General features: G+C 39.2%; 2 protein-coding genes across 7 annotated transcripts in view; both read left to right on the top strand.

Moving 5' to 3' along the window:
* LOC311095147 (protocadherin alpha-C2-like) overlaps positions 1-16,392 on the top strand; it is a gene marked incomplete at its 5' end in the record, with an annotated part of 196,375 nt that overhangs the window by 95,582 nt on the left and 84,401 nt on the right. For 2 of the 6 annotated variants that reach the window (XM_084133521.1, XM_084133528.1), the window contains one exon: positions 10,124-12,656. The exons of 3 other annotated variants lie outside the window; for them this stretch is intronic. In XM_084133521.1, coding sequence (XP_083989647.1) covers positions 10,275-12,656 — 2,382 coding nt within the window. Of the gene's footprint in view, positions 1-6,753; positions 9,522-10,123; positions 12,657-16,392 lie in introns of those variants that run through there. One more of the 6 variants, XM_084133529.1, reaches the window with a different exon arrangement.
* LOC311094811 (protocadherin alpha-3-like) lies at positions 13,581-16,185 on the top strand (the record flags this gene model as incomplete). Its single annotated transcript, XM_084132985.1, has 1 exon — positions 13,581-16,185. Exon 1 carries the CDS (start codon positions 13,756-13,758, stop codon positions 16,183-16,185), a length of 2,430 nt encoding a protein of 809 aa, XP_083989111.1. The 5' UTR covers positions 13,581-13,755.

Genomic DNA, 16,392 nt, shown 5'->3' with positions numbered 1-16,392 from the left:
TAGACAACAGAATATAGACAGGTATAACACTGCAATACCGTATAAAACATGTCCAGTACAATAGATATTACAGCCTAGATTTCTGATGTGTGGTTCTTGTGTGTGTGTGTGTTGTCAGATTTATCTGACTCTGTTGAGTGGATTCTCTCCTCTTTTAACATCATACCAGCTGCATTTTCATTTCCTCTGACATGGAGTGTGAGAGGCAGCAATGTGTGTGAGATGAGATGCTTTGTTTCTTTGTTTCACGACTGACTCATAAATGAAAATCTCCACCTGGTGGCAGATCAGTGTAATATTTTACTGTGTGTACGGTTTTTTTTATTGTTTTTTTTTTATATATAAATGTGTGTGCATGCACTAGCTTTTGTATACAAAACATTTTCACCAGTTAACAGTGTTTGTCAATAAGTGATTAATCTTTCTATTTCAATATGTGTAAGTGTGTCAGAATTGATTTGGTTTAATAGGTGATGACCTATTTACAGCAGCGCATGTGTGTGTGTGTGTGTGAGATTCATGCATCTTCTGTCCTACTGAAACACCCTCTACTCATTGATGGTTTCTGTGAGGGCGTGTTCCATATATCTGTGAACAAAACCAGGCGAAATATAAATCAATACTCTGACCTCATGAGAGTCTCTGATGGACATAAATCTGCTTCAATCACTGCACTCACCAGCAGAGCGCGGCACGGCAACACCTCGACCAATCAAATAGCCAGGAGCATAAAACAGAGGTGTGCTTATCCAATCAGGTAATGAAAGAGCTGTTGCAGTGTGTGTCAGGAGCCAATCAGAACTCTTGGTTAGTGTGAGCTGCTAGTGAATCTCTCATCACCAGCTGCTTTAGCCTTATTACTTAAAAAGCGTATTTATGGGACTGAAAAGGATTTTCTTCTTTCATGCACGTAATGGCATTTTCCAAAAACAAAAACACATTTTCTCTCTTCTTTTATTTTTGTTCCCAAACCCACAAACATTAAATCACTTTTTACTGTGACACTGGGTGAATATTGTGATAAAGTAAATAAAAAAAATGTATTTGATATAGGCTACATACACACAATTTAAAATACATTTTAAGCAGATATTAGAGTTGGTCAGTTTCGTCAATTTACAGTATATTCTCGGTTTAGAGACTGATATCCTCTATTGAGATATTTCACTGTTGTGTTTTAATCATTTTAATAATGTTGTGGATTATCCCTGAGGTGTTGAGGAGCACTTTTTTTCTATCTCACTGTGAAAGGCTGTTGTTGTACAGTAAGTAAAAAATTGTTAAAGGGGAAGTATCTTATTGGATTGTCTACCCTTTTTTCCCAGAATGCTTTTGGATTATGAGGGGAAATGTATGTGCTAGCGTATGGGTTACTGTCTCTTTGACAGGGAGACACTCCCAGCCCTGTCGCATTTCTGTCAGGGCAACTGTGGAAAGCATTTCAGCACAGATTTAGAAGAAAAAAAAATATTAAACTCTAGTTGGATTAAAGTGTGTGTGTGTGTGTGTGTGTGTATGTGTATGTATGTGTTTGATAGCATCTGCTTATTTTGTACTAACACATGGCAGAATTAATTTTATTTTGATTAAAAATGTATCAAAACCCTCATAATTTAATCTGATTTTTTTTTTAAATCAGAATATGTGAAATAAAGCAATGTAGACATATAAAAGACAATAAAATAGCAGAAAATGTGTGTGGCCTGTGGGAGGAATGGATTTTAGAAAACGGATAAAACCTAAAATATAGCTGCGTTTCTAAGCGTTTGTCACAATTTCATCCAGATTGTCTTTCACAGAAGACAGCCAGGGTGTTTCCCGAACAACCACGTAACTCACTGCTTAACTACTATGCATCTTTGAAGAAATCAAGCTAGTCACAACTGTTTCTGAATGTCAGTTTGCGTATTTTGCATAAGATAAGGGTTTATTAAGTCCACGTCATGCAAATAAGAAACTATGCTTCTAACCACTGGTTGAGACCTGTAGTTTCAACCACTCAACTTTTCAATGCTCTATATAAATGTTCGTTGGAAGTACACTCTCAGAAAAAAGGTACAAAAGCTGTCACTGGGACTGACGGGTCTTGACCAAACGGCAACATACGACGAAAAGGGTACCCCTAAAACGTCCATATGAGACGAAGACATAAGCGCACCAGTAGCGCTTCCTAGCGGTACCCTAACGCATACCTAAACCTACCCATAACCCAAATCGTCAAATATGGACGTTTTAGGGGTACCCTTTTCGTCGTATGTTGCCGTTTGGTCAAGACCCGTCAGTACGTGACGTTTTGGGGTGAGACTGTGTTATCTATGTACCATTTAGGTACTAATATGTACCTTTGAGGGACTTAAATGCACTCTTTAGGTACAAAAGTGTACCTTTTGAAAAGGTACCGCCACAGTGACAGCTTTTGTACCTTTTTTTCTGAGAGTGTATGTTTTCAGGAAATACCGACTCGTTGAACTATGCTGATAACGACGGAACTTGCGACGATACTTTTGGGAAACGCACCCCTGGACTGGAGTTTTCCCTCCTTCTAACGGATTTGTCTATGATATTAAGAGATAGCAGATCTCTTTCTAAAACCTTGTAGTCTAGTCGTATTTGGGACGTCAGTACTATGTTTAGGAAAGATTAGAATCTTCTTAAAGTCACTCTCTTAATCAGGAGGAGAGCATCACATTGCAGCTTCTCCTAAACCAAGTATATATGGAAGTATGTGTGTTCTCTTCTGTTGAAACATCTACACATGAACTAGTACATTTTATATAGCCTACACATCTTTTCGTCCAAGTGATTCAGGATATTCAACAAAAACAAATGTAGGATTAGAAAACTAACGTTGCTTCATAAGCAGAACAAGTTATTACATTTTGATGAAGGATTACATAGACATGCTTTTGGACATTTGCTTAGGAAAAATGTACACCAAGGAATAATCCACATCAAGACCAGGAACTGGGTTGATTTTGATTCCATGCTGCAGTTTATGCATCTACTGGAATTTCGGAGCAAATAAGGTGCTGGTTTGATGTTTATTTTTATATAACAAACGTCAGGTGTGGCAGCACTGTAATCTGCTGAATGTTTAATGCGCTGTGGGGTGTGTTTGCAGCGTTTCTTGGCTCACAAGCCGAAGTGTGCTTGTGGGGGAGGTGACAGAAGTCAGCAGGACTGTGTCTATCTGCTGCTGTAGCAACACATCACCCCTGCATGAGCTGACCCGCTCTCCAGAACGTGTGTGTGTGTGAGAGAGAGAGAAAGGCAGGGAGACTCCTTATAATTTCCTCATCCATTCTGTCATATTAATGGCTCCCTTTTAAAATTAATATTCATAAGATAGTGATGATTCATAGCTTATTTGATCAATTGTCCTTAGTAAAGTCTGCCTCACTCTCATTTAATGCAGAGAGTGGTCTCAGAAAAAGCCCCTCCTGCTGTAATGCTGTTTCCGTGGCAACAGGCAAAGGGGTCCTTCTGTTGCCTCACAACCTCACCCCTCCCCCTTTTCCTCTCTCTCTCTCTTTCTCAGGCACATACATACATATATATTGTATGTGCCTATATAACCATACCTGCCTTTTTCTCTAAAACAAATGCTGTTTTGTCAGATAAATATGATGGTTTACACAACAAGTTCTCTGTTTTTTTTTTTTTTTTTGAATTCATCAGATTACATTTTATCATGCATAGACATAAACAACCCTCTCTCTCTCTCTCTCTCTCTCTCTCTCTCTCTCTATATATATATATATATATATATATATATGGTAAATGGACTGCATTTATATAGCGCTTTCACAGACCTATGGCCACCAAAGCACTTTACATATAGCCTCACATTCACCCATTCACTCACTCATTCATACACCGATTCATACACATATATATATATATATATATCACACACACACCCCACACTCACACACATAGCCACTGCCCCACCCTTGATGATATCACACATGCTATCCAACCACCCCCTCTGGTGTTCACAATGCTTACACACATCCTCAGGCATGTTCTTTTTGTCATGCATGTGTACGCACACACACGCACACACACAAAGGTCAAATTCAGCCTCTAGCTTATGGATGTGCATAGTAAAACCAAATTCTTTATTATACTGTGTACTTAAATAGTGCTTCATTTCAATAATGTTTCCACACGTGCAAGTTTCACACTTGCTCTTCCTTTTTAATAAACACTGTTGAGAATCGATCCCAGGCTCATTCTAGTGCAAATTAAACCGCAGTTATTGAACCTGTTAACCCAGTACACCTATATTTTGTATTGCCTGAACCGTGTTTCGGAATATTTAATATAAGAAATAAGTACTCTAAGCTTTCCTGTGTTTAGTTTAATCGTCATCATCATCATCAAGCTTTTTTTTATTATCCTCCTCATTCACAGTTCCACAATAATTATACAAAATGTTTTATATTACAGTAACTGGAAAAGATGTAGGCTGAATCCTTAGTTTATTTAAACTTAAGACAAAAAATGTATGCACAACTGAAAATTACAACTTTCATAAATTAATCAAATTTTACAGCCATTTCATATGCAAATTATTACTTTTGGTTATATCACCTTATTTTTACATTTTTTATTTTTTTTTTAATTTGCAGCTTTCACTACAAACAGACTTTTTTATTTTTATTGAGGACACCATTTATTTTCTATTATTTTCAGGACTTGATAATTAATAAAAGTGAATTTAGTTCTGAGAATCCTGGAACATTTAAGGGAAGGTTCCACTGTTTATTTTGTCCTATAAAAAGACTTTCTATTTCACTGCAGCTAGTGTGATGTGCCTTCATATTTGTGTTACCAATGCAGGAGATTATGATTATTAATATTTGAAATTGTTTTTAGGAAATATATATAGGACATAGTAGGCTGCCAGCAGAACCTAATCCCTGGATTACACTGAATTTGAACGTAAAATCCATCTCTATTTGTGTCTCTCTATCTCTCCCTCTCTCTCGCTCACACACATCTCCAGGAAACATGCAGTGAAATATTCAGCACGGATGCTGCATCAGTGAGAAGATCCACATAGATAGCGTGCCCCACTTTTATATTATCTGTCTCTTTCGTTCATTCATGTAGAGTAACAAAGGAATTATAGAAGATTAGCTGTGTGTGAACTATAGAGATGATTCCACTATATAAGATTCTTGTGTGTGTTTGCATAATGGAGGTAACAGAGAAGGAGCACATAAGAGAAAATAAACGTTTGAGATTGAGGTGGAGAGAGGGGGTGCATTTGGTGTAGGATTTCATTTAAAACAATTTTCACATAGAAATTGCTAGTAAATTTCACAAATAATTGCAAAGACATGGCAAGTAGCACATTGAATAAAACATGAAATTTTAATTCAGAAAGACTCATAGACTTTGTTTTATTTACAACTTTTAAAAATATTGTTAAATTCATGATGAGGCTCCGACACACATGCTGTGTTTTTTATTCGTAGTAGTAATAAACCTTACTGTAATGCAAAATTTTAGGTCACTTTCATTGTGTGAATGTCATTGTGAATTCTGTGAAATCTTGTGCAGTATGCAGACACTTGCTTTGATATTTTGTAATTATATGCAACAAAAATCCCATTTTTATATATTCAGTGTCCAAATAATGTTTAAGATTTTGCCCTGCACTATTACAATGTTTTTGAAATTTTGTTTTGTTTTTTAATAAATACAGTATCTACAGAACATCCAACTAGTTTGACAGACTCCATCCTCCATGCTGTAGTAGTTTTAAGAATGACACAGTGATGAAGAGGATTTGAATTGCGTTAGTTAATAGCAACCTGTTAAGTTAATAACTTAAAGCTGAAGTGTATATTTTTATGTGTGGTGACAGTATCACATATTTACATATTTATGAATATTTTTATATATTTCTCAATGTCAATTTTTTTATTTATTTTTTTGGAATCTGACAGTAAGAGCTAACCTTTATTATAATAATAATTATATATCCTTACTAGTTACAAAAATAAATAACCTACCTTATTTACTGCATAAGCAGGTGCTGTTTAATTATTTCTCTGCCATGCATACAAATTCAGAAAATTTGTTTTGTTATTAAAATGCCTTTCAATTCAATTCAATTCAACTCACATTTATTTGTATAGCGCTTTTCACAATACACATTGTTTCAAAGCAGCTTTACAGAAAATTTTTACAATCTTTGCAGTCCACATTACAATTTAGAGTGATCTGTTATCAGAGGTAACTTATGCATTAAGTTATGCATTTCAGAAATGTGCATATAATCACACAGTTAGCAAAAAAAAAAAAAAAATTCATTGAAACAATGTAATAATTTAAGGCAGAAACAATGAGCTAATTGAAGTAATGAATACATGTTTGTTAACAAATGATTGACATATAGAAAATTGTTGTAGTTAAAATATATGAAAAATTTGTAGGGTGCAATTTTCTATAACAATAAAATACTTTTTTGGGGGGGGGGGGGGGTATACTTATATATAAATACTTTTTTATATATATTATATAAAAATATTTTATGAGAAAGAGATAAGAGAAAGCATTTTGTTTCAGAAGTACTGGAGTAAAGCACAAATTCCCTAGCTGAATACTTAATATACCAGTGCAAATACTCAAGTGTTTTACACTCATGTAGCTTTTACACATTATATCTCAGTGCACTGCAGTTAATCTGGAGGCCACAATGTGTCACTCTTGCTCTACCAGCTGTGTTTAAGAAAGGAGTGTCTCTCCTCCTTCTCCTCCTCCTCGTCATCACCAGCCCCCCTCTCTCTCCTTGCTCTCCCTGTTTCTCTCTCCCTCTCTTTCATATATCTCTTGTTGTATTAAACCTCTTCACTATAGAACGTCGGGTTCAGATGTCAAAAACCATCTAGTTTGTGGAATATCTTATGCGCTTGTGGACCAGTAGCTTGGAGGATTTTTGATGGATGCAGAACTTGGATTTGCTGTCACTGTGGGTTTGTCCTGATGATAGAAAAGGGAGGTTTGGCTGATTCCTTTTGTCTCTCGTTGACCGAGACGGATCCTTTACTCAATTGGAATTAAACGTTATTTGGTCATTTTTTATGGATTTTTGGGGGATTGTTGTGGAGAATAAATAAGCAAATATGTTTATATATACGCAGGGTCATTTCATAGTGTGCTTTTCATTTGCTTTGACCTGTCATCTCTTGGAGACTGTAACCGGACAGATCTCATACAGTGTGTCAGAGGAGGTGAAACGGGGAACCACAGTCGGTAATATAGCTAAAGACATTAACCTTTCAGTAAATGATCTGCAGTCAAGGGGCTTCCGTATCGTGTCAGCCTCAAAAAAGCAATATTTTAGTGTGAATATTGAGACGGGCACTTTGCAGGTGAGCGAAAGGATTGATCGCGAGGATCTTTGCGCAGGCGCAATCTCATGCTCCGTTAACCTGGAAGCCGTGGTGAACAGTCCATTGCAACTCTACCGGGTAAGAATAAACATTCTCGATATTAATGACAACTCTCCAGTGTTTCCTATTAGCTCCGTAGTGATTAATGTTAGTGAAAGCACCGCGCCCGGTGTGCGCTTTCCACTGGAGAGCGCGCATGACGCAGACATTGGAGTGAATTCAGTTAAAAACTATAAGCTTACAGCTAATGATTATTTCACCTTAGATGTACAAACTCATAGTGATAAGACGATCTCAGCTGAATTAGTGCTTCAGAAGGCTTTAGACAGAGAGAAGACTCCGCGCCTCGAGTTCACAGTGACTGCGGTTGATGGCGGATCGCCTGCCAGAACAGGGACCCTAATGATCGAGGTTAATGTGTTAGATATCAATGATCACGCTCCAGTTTTCAGTAAGCCATTATATAAAGTCTCCATAGCCGAGCACGCGCCAATTGGCACCACAGTTACCAGACTACAAGCTCGAGATCTAGATGAAGGGTTGAATGCGGAGATAGTTTACTCCTTTATTAGTCGAACACCCCAAAATATTCTGGAAAAGTTTGATATTGACGCGAAAAATGGAGATGTTAAAATTAAAGGTGATATTGATTATGAGGAGAACACTGCTTTTGAGATCAGAGTTCAAGCTACTGATAAAGGTCAGGTGACCATGTCAGGCCACACTAAGCTTTTAATAGAGGTTCTTGACATTAATGATAACCCCCCAGATGTGACTGTAACATCACTTCTTACCCCGGTAGAGGAAAACGCAGGGAAGGGAACTGTAGTTGCCTTAATGACCGTATCAGATCCAGACTCGGGGAAAAACGGAGCAGTGCGCGTTCGCCTTTTAGGCTCTAGACCATTTAAATTACAGTCGTCCTTTCAGAACTACTATTCGATAGTTTTAGATGGCGTTCTAGATCGGGAAAACGTAACGGAGTACAACATCACAGTCATTGCTGAAGACGAAGGGTCACCGCCAATGTCCAGAGCTAAAGTAATACAAGTGCAGGTGTCTGATGTGAATGACAATGCGCCTCGCTTCCCAAATTCTGTAGTGTATGCATATCTGCGTGAAAACAGCAAAGTGGGCTCCATTATATCCACAATAACGGCCTCTGATGCGGATATCATGGACAATGCGCAATTAACATACTCGTTACTGCAAAGCTCTGTGAATGGTACACCTGTATCAGCGCTCCTCAGAGTCAACTCAGTGACAGGAGAGATCGAGAGCATGCAGTCGTTTAACTATGAGGAGATCAAAACATTTCAGTTTAAGGTTCAGGCCACAGACTCTGGTGTTCCTCCTCTCAGCAGTAACGTGACTGTAAATGTTTTTATCCTGGATGAGAATGACAATAGTCCCGGGATTCTCGCGCCCTATTCCGAGCTAGGTTCCGTTAACACTGAGAACATTCCCTATTCTGCTGAGGCGGGCTACTTTGTGGCCAAGATCAGGGCTGTAGATGCAGATTCTGGTTACAATGCGCTGCTGTCTTACCACATCTCTGAACCCAAAGGAAACAATCTGTTCCGAATCGGAACCAGCAGCGGGGAGATCAGGACTAAGAGGAGAATGAGTGACAATGACCTGAAAACTCACCCGTTGGTCATTTTGGTTTGTGATAACGGAGAGCCCTCACTGTCAGCGACTGTGTCTATTGATGTTGTGGTTGTAGAAAGCGCAGGTGACGTCAAGACCCCATTCAGACATGCGCCGATAAAGGAGGAGAGTTTCTCGGATTTAAATCTGTATTTGCTGATCGCCATTGTGTGTGTGTCCGTCATCTTTTTACTGAGCCTCATCAGTTTGATAGCTGTGAAATGCCACAGGACAGACGGCAGTTTGGGCAGGTACAGCGCCCCGATGATCACCACACACCCTGACGGGAGCTGGTCTTACTCCAAAGCTACTCAGCAGTATGACGTGTGTTTTAGCTCAGACACACTGAAGAGTGACGTAGTGGTTTTCCCTGCGCAATTTCCGCCTGCAGATGCAGAACTGATCAGTATTAATGGAGGAGACACTTTTACCAGAACACAAACACTTCCTAATAAAGATAAGGTAAGAAATTAAAGGGTTATTTATTTATTTTTAATGCATTTTTTTATGCTAAACTACTGTATTTTGAGAAACAAAATATTTTTTAAAAGCCTTGCAAAAAATATGTGGTGGAGCTGTCCGTGGTTCTGAACTAGATAGTGATTTTAAAATGTTTGAAATGCACGGTTCAACTGCTTTTTATTTTATTTTATTTTTTTAGTTGTTTAGTACATGTTAGCAGTGAAACCTTATAAAATATTAATCATTAAATCTTGGAGGTTTATTTGAGAATGTAACCTTTTTTTCTTGATATGAAGGACTGCCATGGAGAAATAGTTTACTTGTTGTGATATAAATGCCCCACGATTCTGTCAGATAATGGACACACTGAAACATCAAAAAATTTCTTAGGGCATTAGTTGAAGAATTTAACGTATATTAAATTCGGTATGAACATCATCCATTTGTGATAGTTTTTTTGTGTGTGTGTGTGTGTGTGTGTGTGGATATTAATTCATAAATCCGCTTGGTGTCACTACAGACCGATGAATCTCGAATTATCTCCGTGTCTTGAAGCTCCTCCTGGTTTTAGTGGGGAGGAGACTTCACAGGGCTTTGTTTCAGAGAGACTGGATGTAGAAGAGAGTGTACGAAGGCCTCGTGTTTTCTCCTCGATAAAATGGAATATCGTCTAATACTTCTTTATTCGAATTGATGAACTTGGAATAGTCTTTTATTTCGTGGATTTTTGCACGGGATTCATCGGATGTCGCAATGCTCTCGACGTACAGAAGGAAATCTATTGTGTTCTGTATTGTGTTCGTTGTTTTAGAGTGTTGTTGGGACGCGGTGTCAGGGCAGCTCTCTTATTCCGTTTCAGAGGAGGTGAATCCGGGAACATCCGTGGGAAATATCGCTAAGGATCTAAACCTTAATGTTCAGGAACTGGAGTCGCGCATGTTTCAGATTGTCACGGGATCCAAGAAAAAATATTTCGAGGTAAATCTTAAAACTGGGTTTCTCTATGTAAGCGAAAGAATAGACAGAGAGGAGCTTTGTGCCAAAGCACTTAAATGTACAGTCAATGTAGAAGCTGTTATCAACAATCCATTAAAGCTTTATCAAATAGAGGTTAATATTGTGGATGTAAATGATAATTCACCGTCGTTTAGTGCCAAAACTCAATATTTAGATGTCGCAGAGAACACTTTACCAGGCGTAAAATTCCCTCTTTCTTATGCGTCTGATGCGGATGTAGGAAAAAATACAGTGAGCACATATAAATTAAGTCAAAATGAGTATTTTTCTTTAGCTCTGCACAAAGGAGGAGAGCAGAGTGTATCTGCCGAGCTAGTTCTACAAAAAGCTTTAGACCGAGAGAAACAGCCTGTTATCAAGCTTACTCTTACCGCTGCAGATGGAGGAAATCCACCGAGATCAGGCACGTCTCAGATAATTATTAACATTTTAGATATTAATGATAATGCTCCTGAATTTAGTCGCCCCTTATATAAAGCTAGTCTTGTTGAAAACGTGCCAATTGGTACCACTGTAATAGTTATAAACGCAACAGACAAAGATGAGGGTACCAATAGTGAGATTGTTTACTCACTAAGAGAGACAGACCAAGATCACATTTTGGATATATTTCATATTGATCCGAATTCTGGCGCAATCACAGTCAAAGGCAATATAGATTTCGAGAAAAATAATGCATTTGAGATCCGCGCACAGGCCAGTGATAAAGGGCAGCCTCCGATGTCCACGCACTGCAAAGTCCTGGTGGAGGTGCTGGATATTAATGACAATAAGCCAGAGATAACCGTGACGTCACTCCTCAGTACAGTGAAAGAGGACGCCAGTATTGGCACTGCTGTCGCTCTAGTGTCAGTGATTGACAGGGACGGCGGCAAAAACGGTATAGTTAATTGCGTTGTGTCCAACAAAGTGCCTTTTAAACTTGAGACGAATTACAAAAATTATTATTCTCTAGTTGTAAATGGACCTCTCGACAGAGAGCGCGCGTCCGAGTATAACGTGACCATCACAGCTACTGATGAAGGGACTCCGCCTCTCTCCAGCACCAGTGTCATTGCTGTACACGTTTCTGATGTGAATGACAACGCGCCGCGCTTTCCAGAGCCCGTCATTAATGTTTATGTGAAAGAGAACAGTCAGATTGGAGCTGTTATTCATACAGTCTCTGCTTTAGATCCTGATGTAGGTGATAATGCCCGGATAACATATTCTTTACTAGAAAGCTCTAAAAGCGGCCCGGTAACATCCATGATCAACATAAACTCTGACAGTGGAGATATACACAGTTTACAGTCGTTTAACTATGAGGAGATCAAAACATTTCAGTTTAAAGTTCAGGCCACAGACTCTGGTGTTCCTCCTCTCAGCAGTAACGTGACTGTAAATGTTTTTATCCTGGATGAGAATGACAACAGTCCCGGGATTCTCGCGCCCTATTCCGAGCTCGGTTCCGTTAACACTGAGAACATTCCCTATTCTGCTGACGCGGGCTACTTTGTGGCCAAGATCAGGGCTGTAGATGCAGATTCTGGTTACAATGCGCTGCTGTCTTTCCACATCTCTGAACCCAAAGGAAACAATCTGTTCCGAATCGGAACCAGCAGCGGGGAGATCAGGACTAAGAGGAGAATGAGTGACAATGACCTGAAAACTCACCCGTTGGTCATTTTGGTTTGTGATAACGGAGAGCCCTCACTGTCAGCGACTGTGTCTATTGATGTTGTGGTTGTTGAAAGCGCAGGTGACGTCAAGACTCCATTCAGACATGCGCCGATAAAGGAGGAGAGTTTCTCGGATTTAAATCTGTATTTGCTGATCGCCATTGTGTGTGTGTCCGTCATCTTTTTACTGAGCCTCATCAGTTTGATAGCTGTAAAATGCCACAGGACAGACGGCAGTTTGGGCAGGTACAGCGCCCCGATGATCACCACACACCCTGACGGGAGCTGGTCTTACTCCAAAGCTACTCAGCAGTATGACGTGTGTTTTAGCTCGGACACACTGAAGAGTGACGTAGTGGTTTTCCCCGCGCAATTTCCGCCTGCAGATGCAGAACTGATCAGTATTAATGGAGGAGACACTTTTACCAGAACACAAACACTTCCTAATAAAGAAAAGGTAAGATATTTCATTGCGATTATTTGTTTTCTTTTTGTACAGTGACTGAGAATTATATTGTTTCCCCTCGTTGACCTGTGTTCTTGTTTAAAACACACACACACACACACACACACAACTATATATGCTGACTGATACTTAAAAATACTTAATGGTTAATTGTGTTTTTCTGAAATATACATACTTATAGGAATAGCTTAATACATTATATAACAATTTAATTTTGCGCTTTGGTGGAGCTGTCCATGGTTCTGAACTAGATTGTGGTCGTGGCTTGTTTGAAATGCACATCGGCGCAATAACTACTGCTGTTTCTCCTTTTACTAATTAACTAATCTTTTAAAAAATACAAAAATACAAAAAAAGTTAAGTGTTTACAGACTTGCTTAAATTATGAAATGATAGAGATGTCCTACAAATGAACAATTGAAATACGGCTAATTTAAATGCATTTTTATTTATGCGATTATGTTTATACATTTATTCATTTCATATGATCTTAGTAATGAAAGCGAAAAGATCATAATAGAACTGCATGTTGCTCATTCTGAAATCTGTTAAGCTACTTCGAAATATAGATATTTCACTTGATATGAAAGATGAATAAACGAAACGAAAATGAATTTTTTTTGCATGTTTAGATGGTGAAAACGTACTAAAATCCTCTCATATTTTCACGCTGAAATATCTTCTTCATTTTTTTCGTCTTATTGAATATCCTTTGAAATATAACAGCTAACTGCAATTCGGTATGACATAATCCATATGTGAAATGGTGTTATCATTATTTTATTTTATTTTTTAATTATTTTTTTATTTTTTTGCTAGACATTCATTCATAAATCCGCCTGGTGTCACTACAGACCGTTGAATCTCGAATTATTTCCAGTGTCCTGAAGCTCCTCCTGGTTTTAGTGGGGAGGAGACTTCACAGGGCTTTGTTTCAGAGAGACTGGATGTAGAAGAGAGTGTACGAAGGCCTCGTGTTTTCTCCTCGATAAAATGGAATATTGTCTAATTCTTCTTTATTCGCATTGATGGACTTGGAAAACTGTCTTTTATTTCGTGGATTATTGCACGGGATTCATTGGATGTCGCAATGCTCTCGACGTACAGAAGGAAATCTATTGTGATCTGTATTGTGTTCGTTGTTTTAGAGTGTTGTTGGGACGCGGTGTCAGGGCAGCTCTCTTATTCCGTTTCAGAGGAGGTGAATCCGGGAACATCCGTGGGAAATATCGCTAAGGATCTAAACCTTAATGTTCAGGAACTGGAGTCGCGCATGTTTCAGATTGTCACGGGATCCAAGAAAAAATATTTCGAGGTAAATCTTAAAACTGGGTTTCTGTATGTAAGCGAAAGAATAGACCGAGAGGAGCTTTGTGCCAAAGCACTTAAATGTACAGTCAATGTAGAAGCGGTTATCAACAATCCATTAAAGCTTTATCAAATAGAGGTTAATATTGTGGATGTAAATGACAATTCACCGTCTTTCAGTGAGAAATCACAAACGCTAGACATTGCAGAGAACACCTTGCCTGGTGTAAAATTTCCTCTCCATCACGCTACAGATGCGGATGTTGGGAAAAATTCAGTAAATTCTTACAAGCTTAGCTCGAATGAGTATTTTTCGTTAGCTGTACACAAAGGAGGAGATCAGAGTGTCTCTGCTGAGTTAGTGCTGCAGAAAGCTTTAGATCGAGAGAAACAGCCTGTGATCCAGCTCACACTGACCGCTGTAGACGGAGGAACCCCCTCTAAAACAGGCACATCTCTTATCATTATTAAAGTTTTGGATATTAATGATAATGCTCCTGCTTTTAGTAAGCCCTTATATAAAACAACCGTTTTTGAAAATGTGGCTATTGGAACAACAGTTGCTGTGTTAAATGCATCAGACATGGATGAAGGCAGCAATAGTGATATTGTTTATTCTATAATTAAAAGAGATCAGAGTAAAATCCTGCAGATTTTTGATATTGATCCAAATTCTGGCGCAATCACAGTCAAAGGCAATATAGATTTCGAGGAGAACAACGCATTTGAGATCCGCGCACAGGCCAGTGATAAAGGGCAGCCTCCGATGTCCACGCACTGCAAAGTCCTGGTGGAGGTGCTGGATATTAATGACAATAAGCCAGAGATAACAGTGACGTCACTCCTCAGTACAGTTAAAGAGGACGCCAGTATTGGCACTGCTGTCGCTCTAGTGTCAGTGATTGACAGGGACGGTGGCAAAAACGGTATAGTTAATTGCGTTGTGTCCAACAAAGTGCCTTTTAAACTTGAGACGAATTACAAAAATTATTATTCTCTAGTTGTAAATGGACCTCTAGACAGAGAGCGCGCGTCCGAGTATAACGTGACCATCACAGCTACTGATGAAGGGACTCCGCCTCTCTCCAGCACCAGTGTCATTGCTGTTCACGTTTCTGATGTGAATGACAACGCGCCGCGCTTTCCAGAGCCCGTCATTAATGTTTATGTGAAAGAGAACAGTCAGATTGGAGCTGTTATTCATACAGTATCTGCTTTAGATCCTGATGTAGGTGATAATGCCCGGATAACATATTCTTTACTAGAAAGCTCTAAAAGCGGCCCGGTAACATCCATGATCAACATAAACTCTGACAGTGGAGAAATACACAGTTTACAGACGTTTAACTATGAGGAGATTAAAACATTCCAGTTTAAGGTCCAGGCCACAGACTCTGGTGTTCCTCCTCTCAGCAGTAACGTGACTGTAAATGTTTTTATCCTGGATGAGAATGACAACAGTCCCGGGATTCTCGCGCCCTATTCCGAGCTCGGTTCCGTTAACACTGAGAACATTCCCTATTCTGCTGACGCGGGCTACTTTGTGGCCAAGATCAGGGCTGTAGATGCAGATTCTGGTTACAATGCGCTGCTGTCTTACCACATCTCTGAACCCAAAGGAAACAATCTGTTCCGAATCGGAACCAGCAGCGGGGAGATCAGGACTAAGAGGAGAATGAGTGACAATGACCTGAAAACTCACCCGTTGGTCATTTTGGTTTGTGATAACGGAGAGCCCTCACTGTCAGCGACTGTGTCTATTGATGTTGTGGTTGTAGAAAGCGCAGGTGACGTCAAGACTCCATTCAGACATGCGCCGATAAAGGAGGAGAGTTTCTCGGATTTAAATCTGTATTTGCTGATCGCCATTGTGTGTGTGTCCGTCATCTTTTTACTGAGCCTCATCAGTTTGATAGCTGTAAAATGCCACAGGACAGACGGCAGTTTGGGCAGGTACAGCGCCCCGATGATCACCACACACCCTGACGGGAGCTGGTCTTACTCCAAAGCTACTCAGCAGTATGACGTGTGTTTTAGCTCGGACACACTGAAGAGTGACGTAGTGGTTTTCCCCGCGCAATTTCCGCCTGCAGATGCAGAACTGATCAGTATTAATGGAGGAGACACTTTTACCAGAACACAAACACTCCCTAATAAAGAGAAGGTAAGAGATTATGGATTTTCACTATTATTTTTCTTTTTTGTAAAATGACTGGAATATCTAGTGTTTCCTCTTATTGACCTGTCTTCTTATCGACTGAAATAACACTACTGAAGTTTGATACTTAATAATGTTAAAAGTGGCATAATCGTTAATGGTGTTTTGCTGAAATATACAGACTTATAGGAATCGCTTAGTACATCATTATATAAACATTTTTAATGTAGCGCTTTGGTTGCGCTGTCCGTGGTTCTGAAC

This window comes from Abramis brama (genome assembly GCF_963993115.1).
Source record: "Abramis brama genome assembly, chromosome: 13".
NCBI lineage: Eukaryota > Metazoa > Chordata > Actinopteri > Cypriniformes > Leuciscidae > Abramis > Abramis brama.
Note: the sequence above shows the minus strand (reverse complement) of the source record. Positions and strands in the feature narration are given on the sequence as shown.